This window comes from Rhinatrema bivittatum, chromosome 2 (genome assembly GCF_901001135.1).
Source record: "Rhinatrema bivittatum chromosome 2, aRhiBiv1.1, whole genome shotgun sequence".
In the NCBI taxonomy this organism is placed as follows: Eukaryota; Metazoa; Chordata; class Amphibia; order Gymnophiona; family Rhinatrematidae; genus Rhinatrema; species Rhinatrema bivittatum.
Genome location: NC_042616.1, coordinates 58,223,096 through 58,239,322, shown reverse-complemented (window position 1 = coordinate 58,239,322; position 16,227 = coordinate 58,223,096). Strand labels below are relative to the sequence as shown.

The window sequence follows — 16,227 nt, the reverse complement described above, 5'->3', positions numbered from 1 at the left end:
TTCTGAAGGAACTAAAAAATGAAATTTCAGACCTATTAGTAAAAATTTGTAACCTATTTTTAAAATCACCCATTGTACCTGAAGACTGGAGGGTAGCTAATGTAACCCCAATATTTAAAAAGGGCTCCAGGGGCGATCCGGGAAACTAGAGACCAGTTAGCCTGACATCAGTGCCAGGAAAAATAGTGGAAAGTGTTCTAAATATCAAAATCACAGAACATATAGAACATGGTTTTTAATGGAACAAAGTCAGCATGGCTTTACCCAAGGCAAGTCTTGCCTCAAATCTGCTTCACTTTTTTGAAGGAGTTGATAAACATGTGGATAAAGGTGAACTGGTAGATGTAGTGTATTTGGATTTTCAGAAGGCATTTGACAAAGGCTTCTAGTAAAAGTAAAAAGTCATGGGATAGGTGATGTCCTTTCGTGGATTACAAACTGGCTAAAAGACAGGAAACAGAGTAGAATTAAATGGACAATTTTCTCAGTGGAAGGGAGTGAGCAGTGGAGTGCCTCAGGGATCTATATTGGGACCCGTACTTTTCAAAATATTTATAAATGATTTGGAAAGGAATACGAAGAATGAGGTAATCAATTTTGCAGATACAAAATTATTCAGAGTAGTTAAATCACAAGCGGATTGTGAAATTGCAGAAAGACCTTGTGAAACTGGAAAATTGGGCATCCAAATGGCAGATGAAATTTAATGTGGATAAGTACAAGGTGACTCATAGGGAAAAATAACCCATCTATAGTTACACAATGTTAGGTTCCATATTAGGAACTACCACCCAAGAAAGATCTAGGCGTCATAGTGGATAACACATTGAAATCGGTTCAATGTGCTGCGGCAGTCAAAAAAGCAAACAATGTTGAGAATTATTAGAAAAGGAATGGTGAATAAAACGGAAAGGATAGTTAGTTCTTACCTGTTAATTTTCGTTCCTGTAGTACCACGGATCAGTCCAGACCGTGGGTTGAGCCTCCCTGTCCAGCAGATGGAAACAGACCAAAACTGAAAGGATACCCTATATCAGGAAAGCCTACCCTGCAGCCCTTCCGTATAACCATTGTCAAAGCAGAAAAAAACACCAATAACAGAATCAAGCAAGTAACTATAAAACTCAATTGAGCAACTCAACAACCTTTTAAGGAACTCTGTAGAAAGGAACACTCTTGCATATACTTGGTCACCAAAACCAAAGCTTCCGGTGTAAGCTTCTGTTGTTCTGAAGAGAAGAATACAATACTGACTTCTGAAAATCTGCAATAAAAGAAGCTTTGAGTGGACGTCCTGAAAGAATAAACAGGGAAGGGCATCTGGACTGATCCATGGTTCTACAGGAATGAAAATTAACAGGTAAGAACTATTTTTCCTTTCCCTGTACATACCCCGATCAGTCCAGACCATGGGATGTACCAAAGCTTCCCTAAACCGGGTGGGACCGAGACAGTCCCGCTTGAAGCACTTGCCTATCAAAAGAACCAAAGACTGGTGTGCTTGCACATCCAGGCAGTAGTGTCGAGCAAAAGTATGCAGGGACGTCCAGGTAGCGGCCCTGCAGATTTCTTGCAGAGAAATAGATTGATTCTCTGCCCAGGAAGTAGCTTGAGAACACAGCGAATGAGCCTTTAGGCCCTCAGGAACCTCCCGAACTTGACAAAGATAGGCCAAGGAAATTGCCTCCTTTAACCACCGAGCAATGGTGGCCTTAGAGGCCGGTTTGCCCTGATTCGGACCACTCCAGAGGACAAAGATGATCCGATACCCGAAAGTCGTTGGTAATCTGGAGGTACCAGAGTAAAACGCATTTAACATCAAGTCGGCGAAGGTCGCCCCCAGCGGTCCCCACAACCTCCTCTGGAGAGAATGCTGGAAGCTCCACCGACTGGTTGGCATGGAAGATGGAAACTACCTTCGGCAAGAAAGAAGGCACCGTTTTGAGAGAGACTCTGGAATCGGAAAACTGCAAAAATGGTTCCCGACAGGACAATGCTTGGATCTCCGAAACTCACAGAGCGGAACAGATAGAGGTGAAAAAAACTGCCTTGAGCGTGAGATCTTTCACCGTAGCCCGATGGAGGGGCTCGAACGGAGCAGTACAGAAAGCCCGAAGGACGAGATTTAAGACTCCACGACGGACAAGTAACATAGAAACATAGAAATGACGGCAGAAGAAGACCAAACGGCCCATCCAGTCTGCCCAGCAAGTTTCACACTTTTTTTTTTTTTCTCATACTTATCTGTTACTCTTGGCTCTTAGTAACCTTTTGGTTCTATTTCCCTTCCACCCCCACCATTAATGTAGAGAGCAGTGTTGGAACTGCATCTAAGTGAAATATCTAGCTTAATTAGTTAGGGGTAGTAAACGACGCAATAAGCAAGATACACCCATGCTTATTTGTTTACCCTGACTATGTAATTCAGTCCTTGTTGGTTGTTGTCTGTATATAGATCCACTTTTCTTCATTCCCCCTGCCGATGAAGCAGAGAGTTATGCTGGATATGCATTGAAAGTGAAGTATCAGGCTTATTTGGTTTGGGGTAGTAACCGCAGTAACAAGCAAGCTACTCCCCGCTTTTTTGTGAATACAAATCCTTTTTTCCACATTTCCTCTTGCCGCTGAAGCTTAGAGCAACGTTGGAGTCGCATTAACCGTGTGTATGTTTATTGAATAAGGGTATTATCTCCAGGTAGTAGCCGTCATTCCCGCGAGCCACCCACTCTTCATTCACGTCCTCTAGACTTTATGGATCCACAGTGTTTATCCCTCGCCCCTTTGAAGTCCTTCACAGTTCTGGTCTTCACCACTTCCTCCGGAAGGGCATTCCAGGCATCTACCACCCTCTCCGTGAAGAAATACTTCCTGTCATTGGTTCTGAGTCTTCCTCCCTGGAGCTTCAAATCGTGACCCCTGGTTCTATTGATTTTTTTCCCCGACGGAAAAGGTTTGTCGCTGTCTTTGGATCATTAAAACCTTTCAAGTATCTGAAAGACTATCATATCACCTCTGCTCCTCCTTTCCTCCAGGGTGTACATATTTGGATTCTTCAATCTCTCCTCATAAGTCATTCGATGAAGACCCTCCACCTTTTTGGTCGCCCTTCTCTGGACCGCCTCCATCTTGTCTCTGTCTCTTTGGAGATACGGTCTCCAGAACTGAACACAATACTCCAGGTGAGGCCTCACCAAGGACCTGTACAAGGGGATAATCACTTCCCTTTTCTTACTCGATATTCCTCTCTCTATGCAGCCCAGAATTCTTCTGGCTTTAGCTATCGCCTTGTCACATTGTTTCGCCGACTTCAGATCATTAGACACTATCACCCCAAATGGGCGGCCTTAGGTGCTTGACGCCTTTCAAGAACCGAATCATGTCCAGGTGAGCCACCAAGGACTCTATTGAGAAGGACTCAGAGCAAACACTTGTATGCTTTTTTTCTGGAGGAAAGAAAATACCAGCGAAATCGGAGCGGAGCGCACGAGAACACCCGATTCCGCACAGATGGTCTCAAAAACTTTCCAAACGCGTACATAAGCCAGCAAAGTGGACTGCTTGCGAGCCCACATAAGAGTGGAGACAACTTCCTCCTTACAGCCCTTAGGCCTCAGATGTCTCCTTTCAAAAGCCAGGCCGCTAAACAAAAGCGATCGGCCTGGTCGAAAAATACGGGCCCCTGCCGAAGCAGACTAGGAAGATGGCCAAGCTGAAAAGGCCCATCCGTTGCCAGGTTGACTAGGTCCGCAAGGCCATTTGGGTGCTACAGAACCACTGGCCCTTGGTGGAGTTCTATTCTTTGGAGAACCTTTCCCACCAGAGGCCACAGAGGGAACACGTAGAGAAGGACGTGTGCGGGCCAGGGGAGAGCTAGAGCATCCACACCCTCCGAACAGTGTTCCCTCCAGTGGCTGAAGAACCTGTTGGCCTTGGCATTGCGCAAGGTCGCCATGAGGTCCAGGTGAGGGGGACCCCACCTGTCTACGTTCAGATCCATGGCTTCGTCAGAGAGTTCCCATTCTCCTGGATCGAGAGACTGGCGACTGAGGAAATCGGCCTGTACATTCTCCTTGCTATATGAGAGGCTGCCAGGCAATATGGGAGGCTGCCAGGCAATATGGGAGGCTGCCAGGCAATATGGGAGGCTGCCAGGCAATCCAGATGACGTTCCGCCCAGGCAAAGAGACGGTTGGCTTCTAGAGCCACCAGGTGACTCGAGTGCCCCCCTGGCGGTTGATATAAGCAACCGTGGTGGAGTTATCGGATAGGACCCTCACCGCCTTGCCGCGGATTAAGGGTAGAAACTCCTGTAGTGTCAGACACACCGCCCGGGCCTCCAGCCGATTGATGTGCCACCGAGCCTGAACCGGAGAACAAATCCCCTGCGTGGTCTGGGACTGGCAGACTGCTCCCCAGCCGGAGAGACTGGCATCCGTGGTCACTACCATCCACTGTGGAGTCTGAAGAGGCATTCCCCGGAGAAGATGAGGAAGCAAAAGCCACCACTGCAAGGCGGCGATGGTAGAGACAAAGCGGGAGAACCATGTGAAACTGCTCCGACACCAGCTGCCAACGGGATAGCAAAGCTCTCTGTAATAGATGCATATGCGCAAGTGCCCAGGGGTCTAGGTCGATGGTGGAGGCCATTGAGCCCAGAACTTGGGGGTAGTCCCACGCTGTTGGGAGAGGGAGCAAGAGAAGGTTCCACACCTGATCGATAAGTTTGAGAGCTTGAGCGCGAGGCAGGGACACCTTGCTGATCAGAGTATTGAAACGGGCCCCCAAAAATTCCAACACTTGGGAAGGCTGGAGATTGCTTTTGGAAAAACTGACTATCCACCCCAGGGAAGAGAGGAGAGCTAGAATCCGAACTACCGCCCGTCAGCAGTGACACTCCGACTTGGCCCGCACGAGCCAGTCGTCCAGATAGGGGTGGACTAGGACTCCTTCTCGGCGGAGGGCAGCCGCCACCACCACCATGACCTTGGTGAAGGTGCATGGTGCAGTGGTGAGGCCAAACGGCAATGTCCAAAACTGAAAATCCCGGTTGAGGATGTGGAAGCAAAGATACTTCTGGTAATCATGGCGAATCGGAATGTGGAAGTAGGCCTCCGTCAAATCGAGAGAGAGGCGAGGAACTCGCCGGGGTGGACCGCCGCGATGACATGTCCTCAAGGTCTCCATGCGAAAATGTGGGATCTTGAGGGCCCGGTTGACCCTCTTGAGGTTCAAGATCGGACAAAAAGCACCATCCTTCTTGGGTACCATGAAGTAAATGGAATACTGGCCGACGCCAAGTTCCTGCTGCGGAACTGGGACAATGGCGCCCAGACTCTGGAGCCTGGAAAGTGTTTGGTCCACCATCTCCCACTTGAGATGGGTGCAAGGAGAGACAACGAAGAGGTCCGGCAAGTCTCGAGCAAATTCTAAAGCGTAACAGTCTCAGACAATCTTGAGAACCCACTGGTCAGACGTGATTTTGACCCACTCCTCGAAGAACAGGGAGAGACGACCACCAAGATAGGGGACAGAGGAATGGGTTGACCGAATTTCATTGTGAAGTGGGCTTTGGGGTGGCGCGCTGAAAATCCCCCTCACGGAAGGGCCTGCGCCCACGAAAGGGCTGGGACCAAGAACATAAGAAAATGCCATACTGGGTCAGACCAAGGGTCCATCAAGCCCAGCATCCTGTTTCCAACAGTGGCCAATCCAGGCCAAAAGAACCTGGCAAGTACCCAAAAACTAAGTCTATTCCATGTTACCATTGCTAATGGCAGTGGCTATTCTCTAAGTGAACTTAATAGCAGGTAATGAACTTCTCCTCCAAGAACTTATCCAATCCTTTTTTAAACACAGCTATACTAACTGCACTAACCACATCCTCTGGCAACAAATTCCAGAGTTTAATTGTGCGTGGAGTAAAAAAAGAACTTTCTCCGATTAGTTTTAAATGTGCCCCATACTAACTTCATAGAGTGCCCCCTAGTCTTTCTACTATCCGAAAGAGTAAATAACCAATTCACATTTATCCGTTCTAGACCTCTCATGATTTTAAACATCTCTACCATATCCCCCCTCAGCCGTCTCTTCTCCAAGCTGAAAAGCCCTAACCTCTTTAGTCTTTCCTCATAGGGGAGCTGTTCCATTCCCCTTATTTTGGTAGCCGTTCTCTGTACCTTCTCCATCGCAATTATATCTTTTTTGAGATGCGGTGACCAGAATTGTACACAGTATTCAAGGTGCGGTCTCACCATGGAGCGATACAGAGGCATTATGACATTTTCCGTTTTATTTACCATTCCCTTTCTAATAATTCCCAACATTCTGTTTGCTTTTTTGACTGCCGCAGCACACTGAACCGACGATTTCAATGTGTTATCCACTATGACGCCTAGATCTCTTTCTTGGGTTGTAGCACCTAATATGGAACCCAACATTATGTAATTATAGCATGGGTTATTTTTTCCTATATGCATCACCTTGCACTTATCCACATTAAATTTCATCTGCCATTTGGATGCCCAATTTTCCAGTCTCACAAGGTCTTCCTGCAATTTATCACAATCTGCTTGTGATTTAACTACTCTGAACAATTTTGTGTCATCTGCAAATTTGATTATCTCACTCGTATTTCTTTCCAGATCATTTATAAATATATTGAAAAGTAAGGGTCCCATGTTGCCTTTTAAGGGCAAGTTGCTTTTTGGAGAGGACCTTGAGCAGCTTAACTCCTTGGGGGAAAACAAGACTGAGATCGGGAAGAATAGCCTCTAGAGGAGCCACCTCGCCCACGAGGCGTATATCTCCGTTGTTGACCCTGGAATATAGACCGGGAGGGCGTAAACGACCTAGATTGTTTCGGACGGTCCCTCAGGCAGCTTAAGAACCTTGTTTTCCCCCAAGGAGTTAATAAGCTGCTCAAGGTCCTCTCCAAAAAGTAACTTGCCCTTAAAAGGCAACATGCCCAAGCGCGCCTTGGATGACGGGTCCACTGACCAATTGCGCAACCAGAGGAGCTTTCTGGCGGATACCGCCGAGACCAATCGCTTTTGCCTGGACGCGGAGGAGGTCGTACAGCACATCTGCCCTACACGCGATGACGCCTTCCAACCGTTGAGCTTACTCCGCCTCTGCAGACGGGAGGTCCTGGGTGCCGAGCAGTTGTTGAACCCACCTAAGACCTGCCCGCTGCATGAGACTGCTGCAGATCTTCGCCCGGACCCCCAAAGCCAGAACCTGGAAGATGCGTTTTAAATGGGCTTTGAGCTTATGATTTTGTATGTCCTTTAGGGCAGTGGCCCCCACTACTGGAATAGTAGTGTGTTTGGTGACCTCAGAGACAGAAGAATCTACTGTGGGAATTGTCAGCATGTCCAAGCAATCCTCCGGAAGGGGGGTAGAGCTTGTCCATAGCCCTCCCGGAGCCCTGAGTCCCACCAGGACCGGGTCCATATCTTTCGGCAGCAAAGCCATCAGTGTATCCGCAGGGGGTCCCTCAATTACCAGCTCCTGGGGGACAAAGGGAATGAGGGGTTCTAATTACTCCCTCTGAAACATGCGGAGGACCCAGGGGTTATACCCCTCCAAGGGGGGGAGCACCCCTGCCAAATCTGTGGTGGGATCCGGATCAACCAGAGGCTCCGGAGGCCAGGGATGGGAGGTACCCCCAGGACCACCCGCACCCTAACGGGCCCCTGTAGCTCCGGGGTCGGGAGAACGGGCAGCGGAGTCGGCCGTGGGATTTTCGCCGGAAGGGGACCTGGGGAAGGGTCCTCCTCCTCCTGCAAGCTGGCCAAATAAGATTTGTGCAGGAGGAGCACAAATTCCGAAGAAAAACGGGGCCTAGCCTGCCGGAGGGGGGGCAGGGGAGGGGGGGGGGGTCAGAGACCTCATCCCGAAGCAGCATGGGGCTCAAATCAGGGGGAAACTGAAAAATTTGGGTCCTCAGCCCCTGGCAGCCCTGAATCGGGAGCTGCCGAAATCCCCAAGATAGCCACCGTTCCCACGGTTTGCCGACCCAGGAACAGCCATGCCATGTGGAGGGAAGTGCAACCCCGGGCTACATTTGGAAGTGCTGCAGAGGAAGGACCCTCCTCACCTGGCAGGCGCGACGAAGGCTCACCACAAGCAGTGCAGTAGCTAGGATGCGGCATCCCCACTGAAGAGGAGCTGCGATCTGCAAACACAAACAGCTGAGAGAAAAAAAAGCTTTTTGGCTGCCGGTAGGAGCGGAGGCAGAAGAGTGAACCCTGCAAGCTCCTCTGCGTCTGGCTGCCGGCTTGTGGATTTAAGGTACCTAAAACTTTCTCTCTTTTAGTAATTGTTTTATTTTATTTTTATTAAAACTGAGAGGAAGTGAAAACTTCCCAGGACTGAGAGGGGGGGAAAAAAAAAAAAAACAGGAGCACTGAGCCGGGAGGGGGGGGGGAAGAGGAGTGACTGGACCACCAGTACCAATCCCCCCACACCGAGGAAGCAAACTCGAACTTAGGCTATGCCATGCACAAGGGGCCAAGCGCCCCTAAGTCTGGCAAGAGCCAGGAGACGGAAGCATCTCCTGTGAAAAAGGAAATAGAGTCAGACACAAATGAAATTAATATATATATATTTCTTTTTTTTTTAAGATTGAAACAGTACTAGAAATAAGTTACTACTTGCTTGTTCAGAAAGGGAAAGAAAATAACAGGAAAACAAGGGCTGACTAGCCAAGATCAGGAGACCGCCAGGTTAGCTGATCCATCTGCTGGAGAAAGAAATACTGAAGGGCTGCAGGGTAGGCTCTGTCCTGATATAGGATATCCTTTCAGTTTTAGTCTGTCTCCATCTGCTGGACAGGAGGCTCAACCCACGGTCTGGAGTGATCCGGGTATGTAGAAGGAAAACATCATAATGCCTCCGTATCGCTCTATGGTGAGACTGCACCTTGAATACTGTGTACAATTCTGGTCGCCGCATCTCAAAAAAGATATAGTTGCGATGGAGAAGGTACAGGGAAGGGCGGCTAAAATGATAAAGGGGATGGAACAGCTCCCCTATGAGGAAAGACTAAAGAGGTCAGGACTGTTCAGCTTGGAGAAGAGACTGCTGAGGGGGGATTTGATAGAGGTGTTTAAAATCATGAGAGGTCTAGAATGGGTAAATGTGAATCGGTTATTTACTCTTTCAGATAATAGAAGGACTAGGGGGCACTCCATGAAGTTAGCATGTGGCACATTTACAACTAATCTGAGAACATTCTTATTCACTCAATGCACAATTAAACTCTGGAATTTGTTGCCAGGGAATGTGGTTAGTGCAGTTAGTGTAGCTGGGTTTAAAAAAGGATTGGATAAGTTCTTGGAGTAGTCCATTACCTGCTATTTAAGATTTTTATGTGCCAACATTCGTGGGTACATCATGCCGGCTTACATCAAACATTGTTAAAAGTAAACGAAATTAAGTTGACTTAGAAAATAGCCACTGCTATTACTAGCTTCAGTAGCGTGGGATAGACAGTTTTGGGGTACTTGCCAGGTTCTTATGGCCTGGATTGGCCACTGTTGGAGACAGGATGCTGGGCTTGATGGACCTTTGGTCTGACCCAGCATGGCATGCTCTTATGTTAGGTTGGTGGCATGGACCTAGATCTTGCTTGGCTAGCAGACAAGTCCTCAGAGGAGAGTGCTTATCTGTTGGGTACTAGACCCCAATGAACTCATGCACTTTGAGGAAGCTATCCCCCCCCACCCCACACACACACACACACACACATCCTGTCCTCTGATGGGCTAGACATCAGCAATCATGCAGCAGACATTCAATTCCCTTTTGGGAACAGAAATCTGTACCAAACTGCCAGGCCACTGTAAGGATTTGAATATTGGCTGGAGATTGATCTGCATCAACTCAATGCCCTTGATACTAGTGCACCGATGCTCCACCTCACTGTGTCCAAGGCTTGCGGTATTTTCTATCTAGCTCCTCCTCAAAGACTGCTGATGCCAACACCAGTTGGGAGGCAGAACATAAGAACATAATTTGCCTTACTGGGTCAGACCAAAGGTCCATCAAGCCCAAAATCCTATTTCCAAGTGGCCAATCCAGGTTACAAGTACCTGCCAAGTAGATTTCTTTTTTAATTTAAATTTTTATATTTTACTTTTCACACTTTTTTCAGGTACTGTAGGTATTTCCCTATGCCCAGAGGGCTTACAATATAACAGGCCGATACAGTACAGTGCGCTCCATCGGAGCGCACTGTTAACCCGCGTTTGGACGCGCTAGCTTTACCCCTTATTCAGTATGGGGTAATAGCGCGTCAAAAATGCACGTCCAACCCCCCCCCCCCCAAAAAAAAACGAATGGCGCCCGCAACATGCAAATGCATGTTGATGGCCCTATTAGTTATTCCCGCACGATGCAGTAAGTAAAATGTGCAGCCAAGCCACACATTTTACTTTCAGAAATTAGTGCCTACCTAAAGGTAGGTGTTAATTTCTGCTGGCACTGGGAAAGTGCACAGAAAAGCTTTTCTGTACCCCCTCCGACTTAAGTCAGAGGTCCCAAAAGTTAAAAATAATCAAAATTAAAAAAAAAGTAAAATCGGCCCACGGCTTGAAAACCGGAAGCTCAATTTTGCTGGCGTCATGTTTCCGAACCCATGGCCGTCAGCGGGTTTGAGAACAGACGCCAACAAAATTGAGCGTCTGCTGTCAAACTCGCTGACAGCCGCCGCTCCTGTCAAAAAAATTATTCAAAAAAAGGCGCTAGGGACACTAGCGTGTCCCTAGCGCCTCTTTTTGAATAATTTTTTTTTCTGAATCACGCTCACAGGAAAGTGGCCTGTGCGAGCGCCCGCTCTCCCGCAATTTTTACTGTATCAGCCTGTAAGTTTGTACCTGAGGCAATGGAGGGTAAAGTGACTTGCCCAGGGTCACAAGGAACAACAGTGGTACTTGAACCCTGGTCTCCTGGTTCAGAGCCTGCTGCTCTAACCACTAAACTGCCGTTTGCTTTTTTGACCACCGCAGCACACTGAGCAGATGATTTCAAAGGCCATGTCTGCATAAGAACATAAGATATGCCATACTGGGTCAGACCAAGGGTCAATCAAGCCCAGCATCCTGTTTCCAACAGTGGCCAATCCAAGTCACAAGTACCTGGCAAGTACCCAAACATTAGATAAATCACAAGCTACTATTGCTTATTAGTTACCATAATAGCAGATTATGGATTTTATCTCTAGGAACTTATCCAAACCTTTTTTAAACCCAGTTACACTAACTGCTGTAACCACATCTTTTGGCAATGAATTCCAGAGCTTAACTGATTTAAGCAAAAAAAAAAAAAAAAATTAAACAAACCAAATTTTCTTTTGTTTGTTTTAAATGAGCTACTTGCTAACTTCATGGAGGGCCCCCTGGTCCTTCTATTATCTGAGAGAGTAAATAACAGATTTACATTAACTTGTTCAAGTCCTTTCATGATTTTGTAGACTATCATATCCCCCCTCAGTCATCTTCTCCAAACTGAACAGCCCTAACTTCTTTAGCCTTTCCTCCTAGGGCAGCTATTCCATGCCCCTTATTTTGGTTGTCGTCCTCCTCACTTTCTGTAGATGGGTATTGGTGACTGACATCTGGACCCTTGGAGACTAATATTCCAGGAACTTAAGAGGATGAGCTCTCCTCATCACAGGAATGCTTTGGGGAGGGGGGGGGGGGGGGCGGGGGGTTCGTGGCTGCTGCCAGAAACATCCCCATTTCAAGCACCGTGTATTGATGGAGACTGCTGCATCTTGGCTTTTGCTCAATACCCAGCATTGGAACTCCTCAATGCTGAAATTGAAGAGATTGTACCTTTTGCCTTCTTTGGATAGGAGGAGACAGATGGTCTATACCCCTGTTCCTTCCTGGGGCTCGATACCCTCTTGATGCTGATGCACCAATGGTCAATGCAGCTCCTGGGTCCATCGATGTCAATGGACCAGACTTATGGTTCCCAAAGTGCTTTTCCATCTTAAGTGAGGACCAATATGCTCAATGTCATGACTTGTCTCCAGGCACAGGATACATCTATCATGCAGGTCTGTGACAGGCAGGTTCCTGTCATTCGGGGACAACATTTTAAGTCGCTGGTGGACTTATCCATTAGGGGAACTGAATAAAAAACCAGCATATCAAAATCAAATGACAAAACTGTGATTGATGTCACCTTGGTGCACTGATGTTGGTGAATTGTGATGACATTGAAAAACAAAGGAAACTTGAGAATCAACTGAAAAACCAACCCGAGAGACTAAAGGGGAAAAAAATAATACAAGGGGATCTAAATAAACAAATGCTGCCTCACAAGATACCCGAGGATTTAGCCAACAGGAGAGTGAAGACCTAAACCGATGGGCTCTGTGGATGCATGGCAGTGTGGCATGCTGCACTCTCCCAGTAGGCAAAGTAAAAGTTCTGTGCTGGGCTTCATCCAATGTCATACCCAGTGTTTGAGGACTGCCACACTGCTCGGTCTCTGAGAATTATTTAAAGGCTGAAATAAATGTACTCAACAGTTATATATATATATATATATATATATATATATATATATATATATATATACACACACACACACACTTAAAATATACAAGTTTGTCATTTGTCCCTATTATATGGAATACAAAGAATGCCTCTCCCTGCTTTTATTTTGGCTTTCTTTGATAAAAACTTGTTGTAACAGATAAAAATACTCTTACACGGAAATTATAACATTAAAATGCAAGCTGTTTCTCCCAAACAAGAAGTACATCTAAAGTTGAGTGTTTACTAATGATTGTTCATGGGGGCTGAATGACTCAAGGGAATCCAAATAGCATCACACTATGAGGTCACCAGTTCAAGTTTAGCTCAGGTCAGTAGGGACTTAAAAAGGTAGCCTATGTGAAATGAGTTGGATGTTCTCAGTTAAGTTCCAGGGGCTACAGCAGTCCCTATCAGATTCATACAAATTCCAATTAGTGCCCATATACTTTCCATTAGCTCTTCAAATTGTATTTCTTACAAATGATAGGTTTGTAGATAGAAATAATCCAGATATTTTGCTACTCTATATCAATATATTAATCCTTTTTGGATTATTTCTGCACTATTCACAAAAAGGGCACTACCTACATTCAATATGGTGTGCCGGTCTTCCCCCAAATAATTACATCTACTCTGTAATAGCAATTCTGTCCCTGGGAATGGGAGTCCACCATGTTCATGGTTAGTCACTAGGAAGAACTTTTGGTGTTATTTTACGCTGACGCCATACATTATATAACAGCACATAACCACAGATGACTTAGAGTTTTTCCATATCCACATTCATTTGCTAGCTTATCAGCATTGCAGCAAAGTTTCTCATATAGTAGTAGCAGCAGCAGCAGCATCTCCTGCCATTGCTGAAAATCTTGGTATTAAATTAAGCACAAGCAGTAGTATTAGTCATGAATTCTGTCCTTGAACTCCACACTCTGCATATTATGTGTACATACAAAGAATTCAATATAGCTTTGTACTGTGCCACTGGAAAAGGGTCAATATCACTGTACAACTAACTAGTTGTAGACTATATTTCACACTCAAGCAATTGGTTATGAGTTCTAATAGAAGACCATCCAGCAGTTCCTTTCATGGAGTGAAAAGCTCACTTACAATGTGCTGGTTTCTGTTTCATATACTTCCTTAACATCTACTTTGGAGGAAGAATCATCTATGAAAAAAAGAGAAGGGAGAAGGTGATTGTGATGGAAAGGGAGAAAACAAGGGAGGGGGAAGAAATTAAAACAATGCATTTCAGAGCACACAATTTTAACATCACACTGCCAATATTTATCTTATCAAAAACCATTAAAGACACAGAAACAAACAGCAAACAGTTGTTTTGACACGTCAAAGAGGTGCTGTCACTTTTTTGTTTTTAATTAACTAAGACTAGCTGACACCTGTGGAAATTCCCCAGAGGACCCTATGAGTTGCCCTCTCCTCCAGCCCCAGCGCAGCTTACCCTCCTGCTCTGAGCCCAGAGTACAGCCTCCTCAGCCCCACTCCTGAAGCCCCAGGAACAGCATAGCCTGCCTCTGCTTCCCACCCACAGCTGCTTCTCCCAGCCCGAAATGGAAATTCCCCAGAAGCTATTTATTGCCTCCCCCTCCAGTCCCAGTACAGCCTGACCAGACCCAGCAGTCTCTTCTTCCTCCAGCCCCAGAGCAGCCTGCCCCTGCTGTTCTTTCCCTAACACAAGTCTGCCCTCGTTCCCTAGTAGCCTCAGCACAGCCTGCACTCCTCCAGACCCAGCAAAGCCAGCTCACCTAGGCCAAGCCCCCCCCCCAGTCCATCCTGCTTACCCACCAGCCCCAGCAAGTCTATCTTTCAGAGACTGGACTCATTCTTTGAAGGCTAGGAGTTCTTTCCACCAAGTGCACACATGCAACTCTCTCATCAACTGGTAGATAATCATACTCAGTGCAAATGAGTGGATAGTTCTCATCTCACTACCAGACTACTGTCTACATCATTATTTTAGTTGTTAGGTATAGGGATGTTCAAACTAAAGTACTTTTAATCTACTGGTTTACTTTTTGCCTTGTCAGTGATCCTGCAGAGACTATAACTATAAATACCCTGTTACACACCTTATTGGCCCTTGTTTTGAACTAATCCTGTTACTGTATCAAATAAACAAGTGTATTATTGAAGATTTATAGGATGCAGTGTTTTGGCACATGCTTTCCTATCTTCTACTGCTGGAAAGGGTGATGTAGAAACTGGGTGGTAGAAGCTGAAGCTTAGAGGACTTGTGGAGCTCTCTAGCATCCTATGCTGTTGGAAAGTGTGGGGCTGTCAAACCTCAAATCTAAAAGGCTTGCAGTGTCTTCTGCTGGGAGAAGTATGCAAATGAGCCTTCCAGTTTTCTGCAGCTAGAATGTGTAGGGGCTGTGGGAGGCGAGCCTCGACAGCTCATGGTGTTCTCTGCTGGGAGAAGTAAGCAAATGAGCCTCAGGTCCTCTTGTGCTAAAAAGAACGTAGGGGCTGTGAAAGCTGAAACAAACTGTTTACAATATTCTCTGGAATCCTCTGATGGTGCTGCTAGGAAAAACATGCAAATGAGACTTCGTTTTCTGCTGCTAGAAACAGTGTAGGGGCTATGGAACCTGAAGCCTACACATTTCAGAGTGTCTTCTGGAATATTCTGCTGGGAAAACTACGCAAATGAGCCTTCAGGCGCTAGAAAGAGTGCAAGAACCGTGAAAGCGGAAACCTAAATGCCTCACATTGCCATTTGGAATTCTTTGCTGAGGCTGCTGGGAACAATATGCAAAAAAGCCTTCCAGTTTTCTGCAGCTGGAAACAGTGCAGGGGCTGTGGAAAATGAGTCTAAACAGTTCATGGTCCTCTAGAGTCCTTTGCTAAGACTACTAGGAGAAGTAAGCAAATAAGCTCTCAGGCTGAGAAAGCTGAAACAGATGGCTCACAGTGTCTTCTGGAATCCTCTGCTGGGAAGAGAATGCAAATGAGCCTTCAGATTCTCTGCTAGAGATAGACACCCCTTCCTCCTAAGCGCTTTATATATAGAGATGGTTATACATGCTGTTAGGTGCTCTTTGAGAACCTCTCTTCCAGAGTTAGGGCTCAGGACTGTCTTCTCTATGTAGGAAAGCAGGGGCTTATACTATAAAGTAATCCAGGCAAGACCATGTTTAGACAAATGGAATCCGGACATCTGAGAAGCAGCAGATTTAGCAAATCTCAGAACAGATGAGAAAGGTAAAGGGAAAATAGGATTGGGAGGCGCCAGCTTTTTCTCATTCATTCTTCCTGAACAAAAGGTATCAATCATCTGAGCAGCAGAGACTGCTAAGCTGCACATGTGCTGCTACTTAAATGAAAGTCTTTAATAGAATACTATATAGCTAGACATGCCTTGAGCTTCTGCTTTGCACATACCACTGTGTAATGACAAGTGCCGGGTTGGTGATGAAGCCCCATCAAATATTGCTCTATCTAAGAAATCAATGGTGGATTCTGTGTAAACAATCTGGAATATCTGGCTGAGTAGTAAACACAGTTCTTCTGCAGATGCCTATAGAAGAGAAGAAAGGGATGGGAAAAAGAGGAAAACAGTAATATAAATCCTTCAAAACCTAAAACTTACTTTTATTAGACAAATGAATTTTGTGCCAGAGCACCAGAGATCACTACCAGTACTTTCCATTTG

General features: G+C 46.2%; 1 protein-coding gene across 8 annotated transcripts in view; it reads right to left on the bottom strand.

Moving 5' to 3' along the window:
• The window catches only part of CCM2 (CCM2 scaffold protein), a 278,566-nt gene that overhangs the window by 46,179 nt on the left and 216,160 nt on the right, over positions 1-16,227 (bottom strand). For all 8 annotated transcript variants that reach the window (XM_029588207.1, XM_029588208.1, XM_029588209.1 and 5 more), the window contains 2 exons: positions 15,957-16,092; positions 13,665-13,722 (listed from right to left, as the gene is read on the bottom strand). In XM_029588207.1, coding sequence (XP_029444067.1) covers positions 13,665-13,722; positions 15,957-16,092 — 194 coding nt within the window. The remainder of the gene's footprint in view (positions 1-13,664; positions 13,723-15,956; positions 16,093-16,227) is intronic.